The sequence below is a fragment of the Gossypium hirsutum genome, chromosome D01, assembly GCF_007990345.1.
Source record: "Gossypium hirsutum isolate 1008001.06 chromosome D01, Gossypium_hirsutum_v2.1, whole genome shotgun sequence".
Lineage (NCBI taxonomy): Eukaryota > Viridiplantae > Streptophyta > Magnoliopsida > Malvales > Malvaceae > Gossypium > Gossypium hirsutum.
Window position 1 is genome coordinate 47,363,675 of NC_053437.1, and position 24,275 is coordinate 47,387,949.

The window sequence follows — 24,275 nt, forward strand, 5'->3', positions numbered from 1 at the left end:
AAAATGCATCACTAGTTTTCTGCTACCATTTAACGGTAAAGTGATTAATTTAATCAATTTTCATTCTAGGATGATCAAATTAACAAAACAAAAAAAAATTTGAGTGTCCAAAATAGGAATACCCATATTTTGAGTTACTAATGTGTTATTTACCTTTTTAAACAATGAAACGAAAATAAGAACAAGCTAACATTCTCTCTTTGTTCTTAATCAATAAGTTGAAACATTTTCCTTTTGGATAATTATCGTGTCTGTTACTTTGTTCTTAATCAATAAGTTGAAACATTTTCCTTTAAAATTTCGGTAAGTTCATCAATTTTATTTAATTTTATAAAATTGTATGGACTAAATTTACTGATACGAGTTATTACAAGACAAAGAAGACAATAGAGAGAAGTACCTGCTCATTTATGATAGGCAAAGAATCGATGCTCAGAAGGAGAAGGAGATTATTATAAGGGTTGCTAAAGAAGGTAGCTTATCCTTGATCCCTCGTGCATTTAGGTTTATATAGGGAGTCACCCCTTGTCTTATATTGCCATGTAGCCGGCAATACAATGTCTTGTATGTTTGTGCGCGTTGGCTAGATTGTACTGCCATTACATGTTAGTTGTCATCATAGAATGTGCTATGTTGGCTTACTCTGACATTCGTGTCTTTAGGGTCGTACCAGGCAGTTTTCCCTTGGTGGTCCCAACGAGGGTTACTAATGGGTTGTCTCTAAGACAATTCAAATAAAATTTATGGAAAGTCATCTGCGAATTGTCCCACACAATGAGTTGATACAAATCGTTGCTCACGAGAGCTTGTATGCAAACTGCTCTTAATAACAATTACCCTCAATGCAGCGGAAAGTTATAATAGAGGAAAAAGGAATGCATTAAATCTCATCATGGAGAAATAGTGCTTGTGTCCCCTTAATACGTTCCTTCCAAAATATTCATTTGTGACCCCTTAATGCTCCACACAGTCCAAAATTGTTTTATGATTTACTTTATTTAGCTAACCATAAATAAATTAGTTTAAAATATGGTAAATTTATTCAGTAATATTTACTTATAAATTTTTAGTTATCAAAATAAATTTACAATTGATTTGCAAGTCAACATACTTCATTTAAAAAAAATTAAAGAAAAAAACTTAAGTAAACAAAATATAAATACAAAATTCTTTGTGAGTAAATTGGTTAATTCCTTTAAATACATTATTGAAAAAATAAATAAAAACATTTTGCAAACAAATAAAGTACAAATTTTAAATTAATGTAGAAGTAGATGCACGGATTAAACTTTTTTTTTAATTTTTAAAAAAAAATTATTATAGATTCTAATTATATCTATTTTTTTGACACAATTCCTAAAACTACCCATAGTCCTGTCCAACTTATAAATAGAAGGATAATGCATTTCAGCGCACTCAAGCCAAGACTCAATCGGCAACTCTTTAAATACATAAATTAAGGTTAAAATAAATTTTTTCATATGAATCTTAAATTAAATTTTTAGCCAAATGTGTATACCAACAACTTTAAATACATTTAAAAAAAATAGAGATAATTAAGTAATCAAATATATATATATTTATCTAAATTGTATCACTATAATGTATCATGTAAATAACTTTTTATATTTTAATATTTTTCAACTTTTTTTCTAAAATTGAATTGTTATGAAATTATACCGAATAGGAGATGAATTGAATTATGGAGAAAATATTAAAAGCACAAATTGAAGAATAACTTGAACACAATACAAATACTTGAATATGTCTAAGTTAATTAAATACACATGAATATGTCAAGTCTAATAAAGAAAAAACTTGAACACGATGTAAATACATAAAAATGATAAAATATATATTTAAAATTTTATAATCATAAATATATAATATTATAAATACAAAAAAGTACTACAAAAACAAGTACATTATTATTTTTTGCTTTTTTTCACTTTCTTCCCTCTTTCCCTCTCTTCTTCTCTCTTTCCTTTCCTTCCCTTTCTCTCCTTTCTTTTCCCTTTTCTTTTCTTTCTACTCCATCCAAAACCCAAAATGTAAAACGAAATACAAATTACTGTTGCATGATCATCTACGGTACTTACTTTAAATATTATCAACCCATTGCTATTTCTCAACTAAATTTATTTTATAATAACTATATCGTCTTATATGTATTTTTTTATACAATGCTTAAATTAGATATAACCTCTTTCAGCCCTTAAATAAGAGAATAAAAACACTCCAATGCTTGAACTCATTCTTTTTTTTGCACGTACCACAATATCGATACCAATTGAATTAAGACTTAATCGACATCTTGACAATGATCGATAATTAAAACTTAAATTTGAAATACATGTGTTAAGAGTGCTTAATGGCACTTTGAAACTAGAAGCGATAAATGAAGGCTAAGTGGAATTTATATAAATACCCGTATTTATACTATTAAAATATTTAGATTTTATATTACAAATCATTTATTCTAAATATTTATAAATTGTATTCTATATATTTACTATCCAAAAATTAATATAATAAATTTTTATTAGAATATCAAGAATGTTAGTTAAATTTTAATATTAAAATAAAATTGTAATATTAAATGATTTTATTAAAATAATAAATTATATATACTATTAAATATAGTAATATTAAAAATTATAACTTTTTATATAAAATTTTAATATTTAAAAAATTAAAATTAAAAATTTTTTAAAATAATAATATTTGGGTCGATTTAAATTAATTATTTAAAAATCATAAAAGAGCACTTTTCAAAAATTGAGGAAAACTATCTCTAGTTTCAATTGAGCACTTACTCTCACTTCGGTATATTTTCTGCTTCTCATCCTCTTTTCCAAGATTCAATTTTGAAGTTTTTTTTACTGATTTTTCTTGTTGATTAGAAAACAATGAGAATGTGAGGATTTCTTAGTGTTGCCTTACACATTTTTGTGAAGAAGGTTCGAATGTGAGAAGAAAGTTTCTATCTTCGCAAAAGTTAGAGCTTGTTGAGTTCAATAGTTTATTTATATCTAAGTAATTTGTGGTTCACTGGTTGCATGTTTATGGGGCTAGCATGTCGGTATTAGGTAGGGCATTGGGTTCGCTGATGTTTCAAGTCATACATTCTTGTATTTATCTCCAGTGAGCACTTTTCTCTAAATCTTTGTCCCTTCTTTTGTGTATGTGCAGGTATTCATGAAGTAAGTGTGCAACAACATGGACATTTGAATCTTGTTTCGTTTTTGTCGACTTATTTATGGAATGGTTCTGCTTCAGTCACCGTTATTTTGTGATCTATTGGGTGCCGAATATCTGTGATTGGAGGGTTGGTTGTAATTTTTCTGTTTGTTTAAGCTCATACATGAATTAATGCATCACAGTTACTATTCAAAAACTTTCTTCTTTTTTTAACTTAATCTTTTACTTAAATTTCTGGAAATGATTTCTGCGTTTGTTTTCTTGGTTTCAGTAGAAGAACTTGATACGGTTGCATAACTTTTTCATTTCTTCTTTTTTTGTGAAATGTTTTTCCTCTGTGTTAACCTGCCATTCCTTGTATTTCAGGAAATGCTTAAAGATGTAGTGCGAACCAAGACATATCAAAATGTTATTTATCGGAATAAGTTTCTATTCCAGAACAAAGTAGTTCTTGACGTGGGAGCTGGGACTGGAATTTTGTCCCTGTTTTGTGCAAAAGTAGGGGCGGCACATGTTTATGCTGTATGACTTCCAGTTTACATCTTCCTTCTGTTTCTGTTTTATGTGTTGTTAACAATCTGTCTGACCAAATTCTTACACTCCTGGCGTCTATCTCTTATTTGTCAAATGCTGTTCATATTTTTCCCTTTCCTAGGTTGAATGCTCCCATATGGCTGACATGGCTAAACAAATTGTTGAAACAAATGGCTTGCCTGATGGTGAAGTTTTTAAAATTGTTGTGTCTTCTTGTATTGCTTCCTCTCCTTTTTAGCGCATTGTTTACCAAAGAATTATTTGATTGTTACAGTTGTCACGGTCTTGAAAGGAAAGATTGAAGAAATTGAGCTTCCTGTTGCAAAAGTAGATATTATAATATCTGAGTGGATGGGTTACTTTTTATTGTTCGAGAATATGTTGAACACAGTGTTATATGCCCGTGATAAATGGCTTGTAAGTTGCTGCTATACTTGATACCATAAATATTTATACTCAAAATATTTTCATGGTTGGAAATATTTTTTTGCACTTTTATCATGTAATAGGAAGTTCCTTCATGAATCATTTATGTGTATGCTATATTAACTGATATTCAATCTAGTATGGCTGTTATGGAGCTGTATGTGTTAGGTATGACTTATGTTTAGTTGTGAAGACTGGCTGCCTATATGGGGTTTTCTTGTGATACTATATCCAGTATACCACTGTTCGACCAATCTAAATTCTAGTATGGCAGCAGTAGTGGTGCCTGGTCTTATGTTATTGTCAATGTCTTCTTGGCCTTTTCCCATACTCCAGTTCCCATCATCTCAAGCTCTTTTTGGTTGGGGGCAGCTAGCTACTTTGTTAGTTAAATTCTCCGTTGCATGCTATGATTTGCAGAAAGTAGCTTAGATTCCTGCTATAACTGTTAATTGATTGAGATTTTAACTCCATCATCATGTCAAGCTCTCTTGAGCAGTTTGCTTCCTTATTATTTCGTGTGGTGAACGGGCTGGGCCTTTTAAATTTATTTTTACTCTTGCTCATGAAAGCAAAACTTTTGTTGGGTTCTTATAAGCTACATTCTTTACAATCAAAGTTCTTATTCCTTCACCCGTGTCAGGTTGATGATAGAGTTGTGCTACCAGATGAAGCTTCTCTTTACTTGACAGCAATTGAGGATGCCGAGTACAAAGACGACAAGATCGAATGTGAGTATAACAGACTGCTAAATTGATATAAATCTAGGTATTCATGTTCATATGTATTTGTATAACTTTCAACGAGTTTTTCTATTGTGTTTCATTGCAATTCAACTTTTTGTATTATTATATATACCCCATCTTTTCTACATGGCATCATCTTGCTACAGTTTGGAATAATGTTTATGGCTTTGACATGAGTTGTATAAAAAAGCAAGCTATGATGGAACCTCTTGTTGACACGGTTGACCAGAAACAAATTGTAACAAATTGCCACCTTCTCAAGGTGAGAAAATACACAAGCATATTCCTGTATGTATGTATATATCATTGGGTATCTATATATATGAACACTTAACTGGAAATTATTTTACAAAATAATGTGTTTGGAGTACAACTGAATTATTTATTTTGGTTTTCTGGTTTCAGACAATGGATATTTCTAAGATGGTTCCTGGGGATGCTTCTTTCACTACACCTTTCAAGCTTATTACAGTGCGTGATGATTACATCCATGCTTTCGTTGCATATTTTGATGTTTCGTTTACCAAATGCCACAAATTGATGGGTTTCTCTACAGGTTTGTATCTACATCAAAATTCTCCATCCTTTGTCCTTTCCATTTTATCTACGAATAGAAATCAGCAAGCCAGCCTAGAAGAACTTTGCCTTGGCTAATGGCAAATACAAAATTCAGGACCAAGATCGCGAGCTACCCATTGGAAGCAAACAGTCCTATATCTAGAGGATGTGTTAACCATCTGTGAAGGGGAGACAATAATTGGGAGCATGACTGTTGCACCAAACAAGAAGAATCCCCGAGACGTTGATATAATGGTTAAATATTCATTGAGCGGACGACGTTGTGTGGTTTCGAGAGTTCAATTCTATAAGATGCGCTGATTTTGTTGCAGAGTATTTCATCACCACTACTAGCTGTAGGATACCTTGTTTGCATGTTCCTTAAACGTTTCACCAACATTTTTTAATTCCTTTTCTACTTTCTTTTTTCTCGAAAGGTTTTCCCTGAGAAAGAAAAACACATAAGATGCATGTACTTCATTAACTCAATCCAACTGTTTCTTCTCATGTATGCTTCATATTGAGTCTTGTGTTTTGTGCTGATGTGAGGGAGCATATATACAAATGGCATTGGATGTATGACATAGGACTAAATAGATTTTGAGCTTTGACAAGCTGCTTATAAGCATTGTTTCTTATAGAAGAAACACATTATTAGAGAAAGCTTTTGAATCTCCCAACTATTGGATTTGAGTTTCTTTTTGACAATTAGTTTATTGTGCTTTTGTTTAGATGATGAGAAAGGAAAGTCAAGAATTATATTTACTCGTTAAGTTAAATGAAGATATTTGTAATTTTAAAAAAATAAAAATTCAATACAAATTTAAAATAAGAGTTTAACTGAAAAATAAGAGTTAGTGGCAAAAATTAATAAAATTTAAATTTTAGTGGTAAAATTCAATAACATAAAAATTAAGTTACAAATTTACTCATATTTTTTAAAAAAATAACGGCAAATATAAATAAAAATAAAGTACAGTGACAAATTTCAATATTTATCTATAGTATGATGATAAATTCGCACTTTAATATTTTTTAAGAAAACAATATTTGAATTTTTTAGAATGATACGGTAAAAAAAGTTTAATAGTTTTTTAAAACATAATTATTGTGCCAGCTATTTTAAAATTTTTACCAAACACAATTTTTAACATTTTTAGATAATTTGGTAAGAAATTAACTGTATTCCAATTATTAAATAATATGGAATTTAAAATAATTTTAGTACAAGATCATATATATCTAATATAATTAATCGTCATTAATTTGAATTTATATTAAATAAGTAATTGAAATTATATATTTTTATTAAATTATATTTAATAATAATTATGTTAAATTATATTTTATAGTATTATATATTATGATTTTAGAAAATTCATATAAGAATATTTAATATTAAGAATTTTCTTAAATCATATATTTTAATTAAAATATATTTAATATTAATTATTTCAAATTATATTTTATAGTATCATATATTATGATTTGAGTAAATTCATATAAGAATATTGATTATTAAGAATTTTATTAAATTATATATTTTAATTAAAAAATATTTAATAATAATTATGTTAAAATATGATTAAATTATTTATTACTGATATTAATAATCTTATTAAAATTTAATAACAATAACAATAATCATTTATCTAAACAAATTTCTGCTAAGGGTATTCTAGTCATTTTAATTTTTTCCCTTATGCTATTACACCTCTATTCCATTCAACCAAACACAAGATTACTATTACGCCTCTATTCCATTACATTCAACCAAACAGTAGATTTGCTATTACACCTCTATTCCATTACACATCTATTCCATTACAGCGAACCAAACGTGCCCTGAGAATTTTATATATTTTCCTGCGTTGTGCCTGCCCAGCCCTGACCACTTTTGTTTCCTTTAGTGTGTACAGGCGATATTATAATATACTGATAAGAATTTACAATTACAATTACAAGCCTTTAAAAGGCTTACCTATACCGTAGATATTTTGTATATGTTTTTCGGTTTGGGTAAGGCAAAAAGAGGTGCTTGGAGTTGGAGGATGCTGCAAAGATGATATAATAAATACGTATTCATATGTTTGTCTAGTTCCTGTGCTCCATCCTTTTTCCATATCAAGCCTAAAATTAAGCCCAAAAGATTGAATTTGGCAAACGTAGTTTTCAAGTAGAACTTCTCCTTTTCTTGGTCTACCAGAAAAGGTGATTTGTAAGGCAGTCTTTGCTTTTCTAGCAAAGATTCTCTGAGAGTTGTTTTTGATATGAAATTGGAAAGCTGGTTCCAATCCGAATGCAAAGTCGCTTTTTAGTGTGTTTATATTTTTGTTCAAGATCCCTTGCACTTTGTTGTTGTCGTTGATGATGATGAGTTATGGAACGTGGGTTCATTTGGAGATATCAAGGATCACTCGTAAGGTGGTCTGGTCCATCGGTCACCTTTTCTCTAGTTTTTTCATCACCTTGAATACTGGAGTGTGTGAAGAGCGATAATTGATTGCGGATTAGTTCGCCTTTTCACTTGGTGCCTCAACTCGGCTTAACCCATCCATGATTGACTCTCAAGTTGTAAATCAACCTAACCCCAATACAAATTACATATACTCAACTGGTTTAATAAATCATTTAATACTTGCTTATGTTTATTTATGTTCATCAATATAGTTTGAAATTTGTTAAAATAGGTTCCAAATTTTTGTATTATCGGTACATTTAAAATATAGTAGACCTATCTCTATTTCCAAGATTTTATTAGGGTGTATTTGATAAATCATTAAAAAAAAACTTCACTAAAAAGTTTCAATATTTAATATTTTAAATGTATTTGATAATATTTTAATTTTTTAATTCATATAAAATTTTCAACAAAACATTTTTTGAATAAGATAAATAGATAGGTTGCTACTTATAGAAAATATTAAGTTAATTTTATTTTATTAAAAAATTAAAATAAATAACATTTCTTTTAAAAGGGAAATATTTAAATTATCATATTTATCTTTGGAAATATTTCGTACACTATCAGTCAAGTCTTTAGACTCCATAAGTGTCGGGGTCGGCAAGTGTCCTATGGGATAAAATATTAAAAAATTATTTTTCAAAAAATAAAAATAAAATAAAATTTTAAAAAAAGAGATATATGACAATTTTTTTAAGATTACTTGTGGAACAAAAAAAAGTACACTCCAAGTGTTGACTGAGTCTTAATTTAGTTGGCATTAATATTGTTGCCCGTACAAGAGGACGTGAGTTCGAGCGCACTAAAGCACCTTTATCCTCTACTTAAGAGTCGGGAACTTTTTATCTTTTAATCAAAACTAACCATAATAATATAAATATTAGATCAATAAGATTATAATAAAAAATAAATAATATTCTAAGAACAAGTACTTATAAAATTATATTTACTAATTTAAAAAATAATATTTTAATATAATTCAACACTTATAAAATATAGTATTAAAAATTCAATACTTAAAATTTTAATTTATCAAACACATCCTTAGTCCATTTACTTTTCAAATTTTAAAACACAAGGCTACTTATTAATACTAAAATACTTTTGGTAACCTTGAGTTCAATTTCTAAGCTTTTGGTTTTTAGTTGTTTATTTAAACGTCTCCTGTAAAAATAATAAAAGATAGACACAAATTTTTAAAAATTGATGTGATTCTCGATTAGGTCCTAACTCAGTTGTAAAATTATAAAAAAATATATATTCTTTTAAAAAGAAATAAACATTATTTCAAGAATATTTATGTCTGTTAAATCTAAAAATATATATAAACTCAAACCATTACAATTTTGAGTATCACAACTTTACAGATCATGTTTAGTTTTTATATTTGTTACATTATTAGTATGCCATAAAAAAATAGGATAGCATCCTATTCTCGGTATTTGATGAAAAGATTTCTATAAATAATTTGTAATCACATCCTTTCCCCATAATCTATGGAAAATTTAATTCATCCAAAGCGAACGACCTTTTCATCATAATCTGTTGTTGGCTTTGTGAATATAATAATTTTCAGTACAAATCCTTATTGTGTCCCAGAGATTTATAGGAACCGGACCTCTTTTATAAGCACATTTTGATTATCCTTTTGCCTGATTTCTTCCCATTAACAAGAAATATATGCGTTGCTAATATCCCATGCATGTAGACTTCAAATGAAATAGACAGGCACCGAAAGATTCACCTTAACCTTCAGGTTGAAATTATCAATGCAGTTTTCTTTGATAATGCATAAAGAGAACATGATCGTTTCCAAGGCAACGCCCACCAGTTGTTTGTTGTTTTGTCAGTTATATAAACCATCTCCCTAGACTCCAATTGCTTTTTCTCAAGCACGGTCGTTGACATTGCTAGCTAGGAGGGGCCACATATTCGTGTCGATATTCCAACACCAGCAAGCAGCATTGGCATTGCCCTTTGCCATCCAAATTGCGGATATGGGGCTATTGCCTTTATGTGGTTCAAAAGGTTTCCAATAAAAAGAGGACAACTGCGCATGTTCTTCAGCCCTTGAAGTGTACCGTCTAGAAAGAAAACTAATAAAATGGTGGTGGTGCCTACCTTTTGTCCATCTTAACTTTTTGCTTTCCAATATTCTCTTCCTAGAACCACACATAGACTTTGAAAATTAAATCATCCACAAAAGTAACCACTCATTTATAGGAGTCATTGCAAGCAATTCAACAAATAAAGTTCACTCATAGTGGCTCGACCAGAGTTGTCTTAGGATCATTTCACTTCCCGGAAAAGAGAAATTAATCAGTCTATAATTTATCATAAATTCATTGGTTTTTTTAACGAAAAATGTGAGTTCATTCATTCTTTATTTGATTTGATTTTGAAAGGTAAATGAGTTTTAATATTGATTTTAGTACATGCAATTTCAAATTACCATTTGGTATCACATTTTGGGACTCTCAGTGACATGACATATAGTGAGGAACCGATTAAAATTCTGGCACGTGAGACAAAAGAACTAAGAAATAAAAAGGTAGCTCTAGTAAAAGTTATCTGGCAACGACATGGAATAGAAGATGCTACCTGGGAACTTGAGGAAACAATGAGAAAATAATATCTGAATCTATTTACTGGTAAGATTTTTTGGATGAAAATTCTTTAAGGGGAGAGAGTTGTAACAACCCGTTTTCAGTGAAATCGGAACAACGGTTTCGGGACCACAAATCCGAGTCCGTAAGAAAAATTATTTTAAAATTATTTTATGGTCTACCGTATGATAGGAATATCGTATAAAAATTTCGTTAAGAAAATTTTACCGATTACATGTTTAATTGATAAAAGGACCAAATTGCATGAAATGAAAAAGTTGAGTTCTAGTAGCTATAAGTATCAAATAGCTATGGAATTCAAAATTTGAAATCTTTATATGACTAATAGACCATTAAGAGGAGTTAGTAGATAAGTATGATGATTCATACATGGAAAATTAAATAAAGAAAAGGACTAAATTGAAAAGAGGAAATAATAAAAGATGATATTTTAATTAAATAAGAAATATCATCATTTTATATCATCTTTCCCAAATTAAAGATATGGAAACCCTAGTTATGGGTGTTGAACTCAAGCAAGCTATTTTGGCTTAACTAGGTATGTTTTCTTGTCCCGTTTAATTTTCATATTTTCGAGATCGTAATAGCTTAATCTAGCTATCTTAGGGATTAATTTGTAAAGTTATCAAAGTGTTAGGATTTTTCCATGGATAAATATAGTTTAATTATTAAATTTTATGGTAGAAAATGAAAGGTTGTTGATAGATAAACAACTTTTGTAAAGGGAATTTTGATGAAATTATGATTTAGGGACTAAATTGAAAAGTTGTAAAATTTATGAAAAAATTCTAAATTTTATGAAATACATGGGCTGCTATTGTGATATATAAAAATCAACTAGGCTTGGAATAATGATTAAATTGCATGAATTTCATTTTCCGAGCCTAGGAACGAAATTATAATTAAATAAAAGTATAGAGGCAAAATGACAATTTTTCCTAAGATGTGAATTGGATTGAATTTAATATGAATTGTATTAAATTGAGCTAAATTTACTCGTATAAATCTGGATAGACCAAATATGGAGTTAGATCGTGGAAAAGAAAAAAGTGTCAGATTAGTAGATTTTGTGTACACTAACAATTGTCGAGGTAAGTTCGTGTAACTAAATTGTGTATATTTATATGGTTGAATTGGATGTTGTACATGTGAAATGTATAAATGTCATATGTATGAAATTGATCACATATCCGATAATACCCAATAAATAATAAGTCTCATTTGGATAAATGAGATTCGATGGATACAAGGTTCCCGAATTAGTTGTTGTCCTGCATATGTTGCAGACACACCATACCTCGAAAGAGCGTCCTATTATTAGTTCTCATGAGCATCTTGATATTTGGCCCTCTCGAGCTTCTTATTATATGGTTCTTACGAGCTTCCCGTTAATAGCTCTTTGGAGCATCCTGATTGGTTGTGATTCTGCATGTGTTGTAGACACACCACAGCTCTTATGAGTGTCCCGATTTATGGCTCTTCGTCAGCTTCCCGGTTAAAGGCTTTTTGTGAGCTTCCTGATTAATGGCTCTCCGGAGCTTCCCAATATGGCTCGCTTGAACTTCCCGATATATGGCTATCCGGAGCTTCCTAATTGATGGCTTTTCAGAGCTACCCGTTTTTGGCTCGCATGAGCTTCCTGAATATGGCTCTTATGAGCTTCCCGTTATACAATCCAGATAAGCTTCCTGTTATACAGCTCACATGAACTTCTTGTTATATGGCTCGAGAGAGAGCTTTCCACTTATGTGCTCAAATGAGCAATCCCGAATACCAATTAACGGTTTACAGTTTTGTACACTTCATGTGTACTACCCTTGTATCCATCGATATTTTAAATGATTAAACGGGTAAAGTTCCGATATGAAATTATATGAATTCAAGATTAATTACTATGAGAAATACTTGAACTACAAAGATATGATATGTACATGTTCATGGACACTTGAAATGATAAATACATGTATGTGGAAATTGAATATTGATGAGCTCATTAATGTTTCTTGGTATTTATGTAAATTACATGACTAACATGCTTTATGAGGATATGTGCTAGGCAATTGGCCAAATTGGTTTGAGCATTTTTATTTACTTACCTTAAATGTGAATTAATTGGTAAGTTAAATTCAATGTTATACAAACTTACTAAGCTTAAATGCTTACTCTGTGTTATTTTTCATGTTTTATAGTAACTAGAAAGCTTGTTAAGGTTGGAAGCTGGTCGGAGCCATATCACACTATCAATTGCCTTTTTTCGGTATATTTATTAAATCAACTTTGGTATAATGACATGTATAGGTTAATTTGGTTATTGATGGCACGTAAATGTTTTGTTGTGTTTAGCCATTTGAATGGCTTATGTTTGATACATTTTGATATATATAAGTGTATGGCCTTATCATGGTTGATATGTGTTTTGGTATAACTGATTTATGGTTAACTAATAGGCAAATTGTAACATGGTTTGAGTTGGTATAGTTGGTACAAATATGAATATATATGTAAGTGATCAAATTTTTAAATAAGGATACTTGGTTATATATGATGATATGATATGCATAAGACTTGGTTTTGGCTTGGTTCAAATGTTTTATATTGGTTTGGGAATGATGTTTATTTAGGTGGAAGGCAAATTTGGGTGAGAAATATGGCTTAGAAATGACCTTATTTCATCCACACGGATAGAGACACGGGTGTGTGTCTCAGCCATGTGTGACACATGGCCTAGCACATGGGAGTATGTTTTGGCCGTGTGTCCCTTGCATCTTTAAAATTTCAAAGCAGAATGCTCAGAATTGATTAGACAGTCTGGCTTCATACGGCCTAGCAAACAGGCATGTGCCTTGCGCGTGTGACCCAAGTTAGAGAGTTACACGGGTACAGACATGGGCTAGGACACGACCGTATGCCCTATTTCGAATGACCACATGGCCTGACCATACGGGTGTGTCCCCTGCACTTTGGAAAAATTTTGAAATTTTGCAAAATTTTTTTTGAATACCCGGTTTAGTCTCGACTTATTTGTAATGCATATTTTGGGCCTCGAGGGCTAATTTAAGGGACAATATGATTCAATATGAATGATTTCTGATATGAATGTTAAATGTTATGAAATATCTGTATTTGATCTGTAAATTCTGGTAATACTCCGTAACCTTGTTCCGGCGACGGATACGGGTTAGGGGTGTTACATTTATTGGTATAAGAGCTACGATTTAGCCGATTCTCAGACTAACATAGTGTATACGAGTCTAGCTATACATGCCATTATATAACCTGTGATAGTGTGATATCTCCTGGCCATTTTAAAACATGTTTTTCATATAGTAATGTCATCCAACCGAGCTAATTCTGAAGAAGTTGAGAGCAATGCTCAAGCTTCAGTTCAAAGAGCAACCTCAAGTAGTAGAAGGCCCATATCTGAGGGCCGAGGAGGAAAGGCTAAAGAATCCTTTTTCATAATGATGAATGAATGATTTATAGAATTTGTAAGAACAAACCTGGCTGTACAACAACATCCACTCCCTCATGTTTTTTAACCAGTTCCCGATATGCCACAAGGTACAGAACTTGTTAGACCTAGTCCTGTAGTTAAAATCTGTAAGTATGGGGCTAAAGAAAACACTATCAGGGTTCTGGATGAATTGTTTTGGACACCAGTTGACTTTCTAAAATGTGTTGTATCACTGTTAAAAGACTCAACTTACTAGTGGTGGAACACTTTAATTTCTATTGTACCGAAGGAGATGGTCACTTGGGAATTTTTCCAAACTGAGTTCAAAAAGAAATATATCAGTCAGAGATTTCTTAATCAGAAATGAAAAGAATTTCTAGAGCTGAAACAGGGGCATATGACTATATCTGAGTATGAAAGAGAATTTGTTCGACTGAGTAAGTATGTCAGAGAATGTATCTCGACTGAAATCGCAATGTGTAAGCGGTTTGAAGAGGGTCTGAATGAAGATACAAAATTGCTAATTGAGATTCTTGAAATAAAAGAATTTGTTGTACTTGTTGACCAAATATACAAAGCTGAAGAGCTTAGTAAAGAGAAAAGACAACCTGAGATGGAAGCCAGAACTTCAAGTAAAATATTTACAGGAAAGTCATGTCAGTCGGCCTCAAAGAAATCATGGAAAAATTTTGATCATTCTACTACCTCCGTGGGGTACTCTGGGAGAGATAGAGGTATTCAACGTTCTAGTTCAAGATCTCAAGCTGTAGCAAGTGTGGGCAGTGTTAGAAATACCAAACCCAGATGCAAGCACTGTAATAAACTTCATTTTGGAGACTGCCGCATGAAAAGTGAAGCTTGCTTTAGATGTGGTTCCTTTGACCACTATCTAAGAGACTACCTAGAAAAGCTTGAGAAAGATACTGTTCAAACTTTAAGGATGAGCAACCCTGCTACAAGAGGTAGACCACCTCGTAACCTCAGCAATGTAAGTGGAAGTTGAGGTACAACAAAAGATTCAACTGTCAGATTTGAAGCACGAGCACCGGCTAGAACATATGTTATTCGTGTACATGAGGATGCTTCTACACATGATGTTATTATTGATACTTTTTCTCTTCTTGATACTGATATAATTGCTTTGATTGATCCTGGTTCAACACATTTATATATTTGTACGGATTTAGTGTTTAATAAAAAATTACTTGTTGAGTCCACTGAATTTGTGGTTAAAGTATCAAACCCCCTAGACCAATATGTGATGGTGGATAAAATTTGCAAGAATTGTCCATTAATGATACGGGGTTTTTATTTTCCGGTTGATTTGATGTTACTGCCATTTGATGAATTTGATATGATTTTAGGTATGAACTGGTTAACTCAGCATGATGCTGTTGTAAATTGTAAACATAAGCATATTGTGTTGAAATGTCAGAATGGCGAAATGCTCTGTATTGAATCTAATAAATTGGATGGGTTGTGTAACGTGATATCAGCCATGTCAGCATAGAAATATGTCAGAAAAGCGTATGATGCTTATCTTGCCTATGTGTTTTATACTAAAGCAGCTGAATCGAAGATTAAATCAGTACCAGTGATATGTGAATATCCTGATGTGTTACCAGAAGAATTACCCAAATTACCGCTGATAATAGAAGTGAAATTTTCTATAGATCTTGTTTCGAGGACAACACCGATATCTATAGCACCATATACAATGACCCCTAAAGAATTAAAAGAATTGAAAGCACAGTTGTAAGAACTGATTGATAGGGGTTTCGCTCAACCTAGTTATTCACCATGGCGTGCACCGATTCTGTTTGTTAAGAAAAAGGATGAATCACTGAGATTGTGTATTGATTACAGGCAGCTCAATAAAGTTACAATCAAGAATAAGTATCCACTGTCCCGCATTGATAATTTATTTGATCAGTTGAAAGGTGCCACCATGTTTTCAAAGATTGATCTCCGTTCTAACTATTATCAATTACGAGTAAAAGACTCGAATGTACCAAAAACAGCCTTCAGAACCAGGTACGGACATTATGAATTACTTGTGATGTCGTTTGGCTTGACAAATGCACCTCCGATATTTATGGATCTGATGAACAAAATTTTCAAACCGTATCTGGATAGATTTGTGGTGGTATTTATTGATGATATTCTGGTATATTCCCGAGATGAAAATGAACATGCTGATCATTTGAGAATTGTTCTGCAAACCTACGTGAGAAACAGTTGTATGCTAAATTCAGTAAATGTGAATTTTGGCTTCGGGAAGTTGGTTTTCTAGGACACATAGTGTCTGATGAAGGCCTTAGAATGAATCCAAATAAAATATCAGCAATTGTTAACTGAAAATCACTGAAAAATATGTCTAAAATCAGAAGTTTTTTGGGATTATCCGGTTATTATCGGAGATTTGTGAAAACACAAAAATATACACACTTTTTCATGCCCTTTTTAACTCAAATTCATGCAGTTTCAGTAAAATTCTTGTCGAAAAATATATAATTATTATAAAATAATTAAATTGCACTCAAATTGTGAACATGTTAAATTTTAATTAATTTTATATCAAAATTTGATTATTTTCGACAGATTTGTACAGAGGGAGAAAAATGGCTCGGTAGACACTATTAGAAGCACAAAACCGAGAAGCAATTTTGAAGCATCAAGTCGAATTAATTTTTCAACCTAAGACAGTCTAAATTATGTGTATTAATTCATAATATAATTAATTTTAATGTTAATCCAATTTAATTTGAGTTAAATAAATTATTATTAATTAATTATGAAAAGTGGCCTAGTTGAGCTGAACCGAGAAAACCAATCCAACCAAGCACTGGGCAACCCAAAACCGTTCAACATGCTGACCCAATCAGCTTGTTTGGCTGATTATTTAGCTTTCAAAATGGCCCTTGAAGACTCCTTCAATTTGCATTAAACCCCTCCACTATTCATGCCTTTCAAGATTTGCCCCTACCTAAAAATAGCATGTTTGAAATCTTCAAACATGCCACATGTGTGGCCAGCCATGGGGGGAGTCTTTGGCTGCTGATTTTGGATGTTTTTAGCAACCTTCTCAACCTATAAATACCCCCCTTGGCTGCTCACTTCAAACACATCTCAAAACCATTCATTCTTCCATTCTCTCTCACTTTTTTCTCTTCATTGTTCTTCATTTTCTTCCCCATTCCCTTGCCGATTTCACCTCTTGAAAAAGAGTCATTCAGCCACCATTTGGATCAGCATTCAAGTGTTTGTGGAAGCCTCGGTTCAACAAGAACAAGTAGAGAATGAGGAGCAGAGCAAACTAGTCAAGCCTCGAAGAAACACTAGATTTGATTTTTGTTCCTTATCCTTTTAATTTTATCACTGTTGTTATGAACATGTCTATGAATATTTGTGATTTTGATATGTTTAATTTAATTAATATGACTTAAATTTAATTCATGTCAAGTTGATTGCATTTTGTCTACTTGAGTTATTAAAATTGTGTTTGTGTTGTTATAGGTCTTGTAAGATGTTTGATTAAGTAAAACCATGACTAAGTTATTCTTGCATTACAATTGTAAGGTAACTAATGAATTAATTATTTAAATGGATTGAAATTTTAATTAATTGACACGATACTTAATATGCATGTTTAATCATCTAAGGTAGTTGAGGGTTAAATTAGCAATGGTATCTAACGATACATTACCCTTGCATAACTTGCAAGATTATTGTGATTAAGTTGTTTCAAGGTAGAAATACATTGTTACCTCGTGTAATCTTTTATGTGCTTATGAGATTGAATTAATTGTTTGAATTGGCATAGAGATATGTACAAGAGATTATTTTAATTTCATAAGTATGTCTGTGCATTAACACATTTGCTTATTAAAATTTGTTTAATCGGTTGAATTGACATAGAGATATAGTCAAGAGATAAATGGATTTTGGTAGGTAAGTATGTTCATAAGTTAGCAAATTACCGAGTTGTCGTGAATTTATTCGTAACAACATAAACATAAGTTTAATAATTCCAAGTTAAGAAATGTAAATTATCTAGCACAATTATGTCATCTTGATTAAAATCATCTTTTGAAATCGTGCATTGGAACTTTTATTTTATTTTTATTTATTTTACTTAGTTAAAATCCTCGTTTTTAATAACCTCTTCAAATCAAAATATTTTTCTTCACCAAAGTGTTTTTAATTGCATTCATAAATAATTCTTTTCACAGTCCCTGTGGGTACAGTAATTCGACATTTACTTGTCACTTTATTACTTGTTGCGATTGTGTACACTTGCACATTTCCTTCGTTCCAAGTTTTTGCCGCCATTGTCGGGGACTGTTTTAAAAAATATTATTTGTGAAATTGTTAATTTTACATTTTTGTCTTTTTCTATTAAATTTTAATTCCATTTTTTTGTGTTTGTTTCAGGTGTTTATGAGTATTGGTCAAAATATTGACTTACTCCTCGTAGACCTTGAAATTGAAAGGACTTTTTGACAAAGGGGAAGACAAGCGAACCAAATAAAGACCGAAGATATGAATTTCGAAAATCCAAACCAAAATCCTAGAGAAGCATTCACTTGTAATACTCACAATCCGATCATTGTTACCGATGACAAAAACTGTGCCATTCAACAATATGCCATTCCTCTATTCAACGAGCTCAATCCGAGTATTAGGAGACCCGAAAACAAGGCACAACAATTCGAACTGAAGCCGATCATGTTCCAAATGTTGCAAAATATGAGTCAATTTAGTGAGATTCCTACTGAAGATCCACATCTTCATCTTCAACTATTCATGGAAGCGAGTCACTCATTTAAACTAGTCGGGGTGACTGAGGACGCCTTGAGATTGAGATTATTTCCATACTCCTTAAGAGATAGACCACGAGCGTGGTTGAACTCCCTACCATTCGGTTCCATAAATACATGACAAGAGTTGGTTGAATGTTTCTTAATGAAATATTTCCCTCCATCTTTAACCGCCAAGACCCGAAATGAAATTACTTCATTTCGAAAACTTGATGAAGAATCTTTATATGAGGCATGAGAGCGGTTCAATGAGTTATTACGAAAGTGCCCTCATCACGGCATTCCTTGTTGCGTTCAAATAGAGACTTTCTATATTGTCTCAATATTCATACTAGAATGATGGTGGATGCTTCGGCAAATGGAACCCTTCTTTCTAAGTCTTATAACGATGCTTATGAGATTATTGAAAGAATTTCCAACAATAACTATCAGTGGCCAACCAACCGAGCAGCATCAGAAAGACGAGTAGCAGGAGTACATAAAGCGGACACACTTGCTTCTTTGGCAGCCCAGGTATCCTTTATGTCTTCTATACTTAAGAACATAATTGTTAAAGGTTTCAATGGTAATCTATCATGTCAGCAGCCAAACTAGTTCGAGAAAATTTCTTTTGAATACTATGGAGATGGCCATTTCTTTAAAAATTGCCCATCGAATCAAGAGTTAAATTATTACATGGGAAATCAAAATTGGAATGGTCCGTAATCAAATTTTTACAACTCTTTATTGTAGAATCATCCAATTTCTCTATGAAGTAATTAATGGGCGGACCATAGCGACTCTGTTATGCCATTTCGACCAAATTATCCCTCAGAATATTGTCAACAAGTGCAACAACCCCCACCAATTGAATCTTCAAGTGATCTTGAGAATTTGCTGAAGGCAAACATAGTGAAGAATGATACCACTTTAAGAAATCTAGAAAATCAAATGGGTTAGCTAACAATGAACTTCAAAATAAACCCTAAGGTATTTGGTTGAGCGACACAAAAAATCCAAGAATTTTGGGCAAAGAACATTGCAAAAAAGTATCTGTGCCAAGTGGAAAGACATTGGAGCCCAAGGTGGTTGAGGTTCAAGATGAGCTTGTTGTAGCTCAAGACAAAGAGGAAGTTCAACCAAGTGTTGAAACTCTTGTATCACAGAAGTCAGATTCAGTGATCCTTGATGAGGTAAACTCTAAACCAATTAGTTCTGATTATCTAACACCCTTGTCAGATATTTTCCACATAATTAGCACAACCCATAATCAGTTGTTAAACAAGGGATTAGATAAGGGTGATTCGATCCAATCTGGTCTTCTAAATATGTTTTCCCAAGTGATATGATCTTTATTGATGGGTTAGATATTATCCACATAATCAACACAACCCATAAACACAGTCAATAAATTACTGACAACATAAATATGAAAATTATGTCAAACAATTTTAATGGCCAGGGAGTGGGCACTCCCTCAAACACTTGTTCATACTTTTCATATTTTTCAATAGTCTATATAAAGGCATCTTCGTTTTTCATTATAGACAACATTTTTTATTATTTGATTAATAAAAGCACTCTTTGGAGGATTTTATTTCTCAAGATTTGATTCTTGTTTTTATTTAGAAAATTCTTTTTACTTAATCTTGTTCAAATTTTTTGGGTTGCCAAGAAAACTTTCTTGGAGGATCGTTAGACCCATTGATTGAGTTTTTCAGGAAATCTTTTTGGAAAGGTTTAACAGACACTTATCCATCTATTCATTTCCATCAGTTTATCTATTCCATATTCCATCTTTTTTCGATTTCTTTATTTATCTTTTTCTTATTTTCTTGTGTTCGAATATTGTTATTCTTATTTTAATCTCTTTTGTTGTTTGTTTCAAGTTCAAAAAAATAAAACTTGCTTGCTACCCAAGATGTAGGTTTTTACTCTAGAGCATCTCAAGTCTAATTGAGTTTTTTCCTTCAAAACAACTTCAAGATTGAACTTTTAATACTTAGTTGGCGTTGCCCTCCTATCAATATATGTAAATCTTAGATTAATTTGTAACATTAGTTATAACATTATTACCTAGTTGGAATAAATAAATCACTTTTTTTTATAGAAATCGCTTTCATACCATATTGTAAATCATTTAATTCTGTTTGTAATTTAAAAACTTATTAAAAAATTAGACTTGATTAGAGTAATGATTAAAGATCTCGTTTGACATCCAAGTAAGATGGTTTCAAACCTTATCAATCCCTTTCCTCCTCTTTAGTGTTGTATAAAAAAAATTGTTATTGAGTTTTTAGTTGACACAAATAATCATATTGTAATGATAAAAAAAGTTAATTGAACTCTGGATCGAATTATTAGTGGAGTGGTAATTTTTTTTATCGATTTTGGGCATGAACAATCACATTAATCATAAAGTGGGTGAAAGGAAAAAAAATAGTAGCCATATATGATACTTACTTATTTACAAAATAATTAATTTTTAATTTTTTTGTGGTAAATAAAACATTATTAAGCAATTACAAAAGTAATTAGGAAATCAAAAACCCATAATATCCTTTTGAACTAGCTCCTGCACAGAATGTGGGGAGTTCTATAAACACTTGGATACTTGTGAAACCTATAGCAGCATGCTTGGCCATGAAATCCGCAATTGCATTATGAGCTCTAGGAATATGATGGATACATATCCTCTAATTCCTTTGTATCAACTTATGAATAACTCGTAGTTTCATAAAATGACTATCAATAGCTTCTCCAGCCAAAATTATTTCCACCAAAAGGGTATTATCACAATCAAGTTCAACCTGGCGATATCCCTTATCCCATTATAAACGTAGCCCTACTAACATTGACCTCGCTTCAATCCTGAACACTTCGTCCTTCCCTAATACCATCGAATAGCCACATAACCAATTTCCATTAGCATCTCTGATGAATCCCCCAATTGCAGCCGAGAAAGAATTAAACGAAAATGCCCCATATGTATTGAGCTTAATCCAACCACTTTTCGAACCTGACCATTTCATAGCAGTAACCATAGGTCCCGCATGAAAACTAGGCGTTGATGGTGGAGAATAACTTCTTGTCCAACTAGTACATGTATCTACCATATCCTGGATACAGCTATGGCTACCAGAAAGCACAAACATATTCCTATTTTTCCATAATAACCAGCACACTATAGGAAACAAAGTTTGTCAATCTACCTCATGACTGCCACAATCCCCTATGTTCTACGAATTCCATACAATCCATTGATCAAGTGATAAGGAGAAAAACAATACGAGTTCCATACAATCTATTCTACCGGACCACAACAAATTTTAAAATTTTTTTAAACTAAGTTGATGTAGATAACAGTAATTAAATTTAACCAATAGCATTATAATGGTACAGATGATGACATTAACATATTTTTACGTTAATATTCAAATATCTCTAAATGGTTTATATTCTGTAAGAGATAACTCCAAACATTTTAAGTTGTCCCATGATAGAGATTGAAAGTTAACCTCAACAAGAATTTGAGTATTTTCTAAATTTTCAGTCACAATTTTGCCACCTGAATTTTCTTAAAAGAAATACAACCTGACAAAGTTGAGTGTTGATATTGATCTAAAAGTGATTCTCTTATATAAAAGTGCAATACCCAACATCAACAAAAATAATGATCTTCCAAATTAATAATTGAAAAAAAAATTATCACCGTAATAACATAAATTAAACAAACTAGTATTAAACCCCACTTCGCATGGGTTTCAGAATTGTCTTATAATTTATTTTATTTAGTTAACAATAAATAATTTACTATAAAAGATAGTAAAACTATTAAATAATATTTATTAATTTTTACTTATAAAAAATTAAATTTATAATACTTTCTAAGTCAGTTATGAATCTAGAAATAATTTGCAAGTGGAATATACTTCATTTAAATTTTTTTAATAAAATCTTAAGTGAATAAAATATAAATACTAAATTACTTGTGAGTAAATTGACTAATTCCTTTAAATATATCATTTAAAATTAATTAAAAGAATTTTGCGAAACAAATAAAATATAAACTTTAAATTAATGTGGAAGTGGATGTGCGAATTCTGACTCTTTAAGTACAGGATTTAAGGTTAAAATAATTATTATTTAACTAATTTTTTATTTTTTTGCTAATTGGTTAAATGTTAATCCTAACTTAATTTTTTTTAGCCAACCACTTTAAATGGATAGTTTAAAAATAAAAGTAGTAATCAAATAGTGTTTTGTTTTTCTAAATTGTATCACTATAATGGATTATGTAAATACATTTTTATATTTTAATATTTTCCAAATTTTTTGTTGAAATTGAATTATTATGAAATTATAACGAATAAAAGATTAATTGAATTAAGGAGAATATAATAAAAACACAAAATGAAGAATAACTTCAACACAATAGAAATACTTGAATATGTCTAAGTTAAATAAAAATCAATTTTTGACAGAAAAATATTTTTAAAAAAACTTGAGCACCATGTAAATATATAAAAACAATAAAATCTACATTTAAAAATTTATAATATTATAAATATATAAAAAAATACTACTACAACAAATACATTATTTTTTTCCCCTTCCTTCCCTTTTTCCCATTTCCCCTTTCTCTTTCTTTTCCTTTCCGCTCCCTCCGCTCTTTTCCCTTCCATCTCCTTTCTACTGCATCCAAAACCCAAAAGGAAAATGTTTTATGAAAAGTGATTATTTTTTTTAAAAAAATTAACATTTTTTATTAAATAATTTTGTGTAAAATATTTTTTGGTAAATTTCTGAAAATTATTTTTAGAAAACTATTTCAAGTGAAATAAACACATCATAAATTACATTTGTTTTAAAATATTATCGAAATATTGCTATTTGATAATAAAAATTTATTTTATGATAACTATATTATCTTATATACACTTATCAATAATTAATATCTAATTAAAACTTAAATTTAAATTTATATAAATGATTAATGAAGCTAAGCAAGTTGTCTTACACTTTGTAGAAGAGAAAAATTCTCTACTAAAAAGATTATTTTTCATTCATTGGTGAATTATTTTCTGTTGGTAAATAACAGTTGCATGATCCTTTGGCCCAACCTTGCTTAATAAAGATACTCTATCCAACAAATACATGGTCTTCAAAGGTGACCACGGAAAATAAGGACATCTTTGCAAATTAAAAGGATACCGCATTTCCTCATGAAAGAAAACGACATGCAAGTAGCGAAAGAAACACGTAGCAAAATAAATAAGGACGAGGGTTAGCTATAAAGAGTAAGATATAGAGGTTAACAAGGACCACCTTTTACCACCATTATTGTCTAATGTTTCCAAGGTCTTTATCCCAAAAATATTCACTAACTTGACATCAAAGAACGCCTCGGAGCATAAGCTTCAATGCTCTCCTTAATTTCTTGTATGCTTGTAGATCACTCTTAAA

General features: G+C 31.0%; 1 protein-coding gene, 1 long non-coding RNA gene and 1 other non-coding gene across 3 annotated transcripts; 2 read left to right on the plus strand and 1 right to left on the minus strand.

The window, feature by feature from the left end:
* The first annotated feature begins 2,817 nt into the window (after positions 1-2,817).
* LOC121213929 (probable protein arginine N-methyltransferase 1) lies at positions 2,818-5,796 on the plus strand. Its single transcript, XM_041087309.1, has 9 exons — positions 2,818-2,826; positions 3,193-3,203; positions 3,568-3,723; positions 3,857-3,920; positions 4,010-4,152; positions 4,805-4,892; positions 5,054-5,169; positions 5,313-5,463; positions 5,581-5,796. Exons 3-9 carry the CDS (start codon positions 3,571-3,573, stop codon positions 5,784-5,786), a joined length of 921 nt encoding a protein of 306 aa, XP_040943243.1. The 5' UTR covers positions 2,818-2,826; positions 3,193-3,203; positions 3,568-3,570; the 3' UTR covers positions 5,787-5,796.
* A 12,428-nt stretch (positions 5,797-18,224) lies between these two features.
* LOC121213930 (uncharacterized) lies at positions 18,225-20,936 on the plus strand. The gene is made up of 2 exons (XR_005909467.1): positions 18,225-19,343; positions 19,563-20,936. It is a non-coding gene; the product is annotated as an uncharacterized lncRNA (long non-coding RNA).
* LOC121214138 (small nucleolar RNA R71) lies at positions 19,007-19,112 on the minus strand. Its single transcript, XR_005909724.1, has one exon. It is a non-coding gene; the product is annotated as a small nucleolar RNA R71 (small nucleolar RNA).
* Positions 20,937-24,275: the final 3,339 nt, after the last annotated feature.

Excerpts from the sequence above, each read along its gene's own strand:
- LOC121213929 (XM_041087309.1), top strand. The coding sequence starts at position 3,571 with ATGCTTAAAGATGTAGTGCGAACCAAGACATATCAAAATGTTATTTAT. Across the intron at positions 4,153-4,804 it reads ATGCCCGTGATAAATGGCTT|GTTGATGATAGAGTTGTGCT; the intron begins GTAAGTTGCTGC and ends CACCCGTGTCAG. Across the intron at positions 4,893-5,053 it reads CAAAGACGACAAGATCGAAT|TTTGGAATAATGTTTATGGC; the intron begins GTGAGTATAACA and ends ATCTTGCTACAG.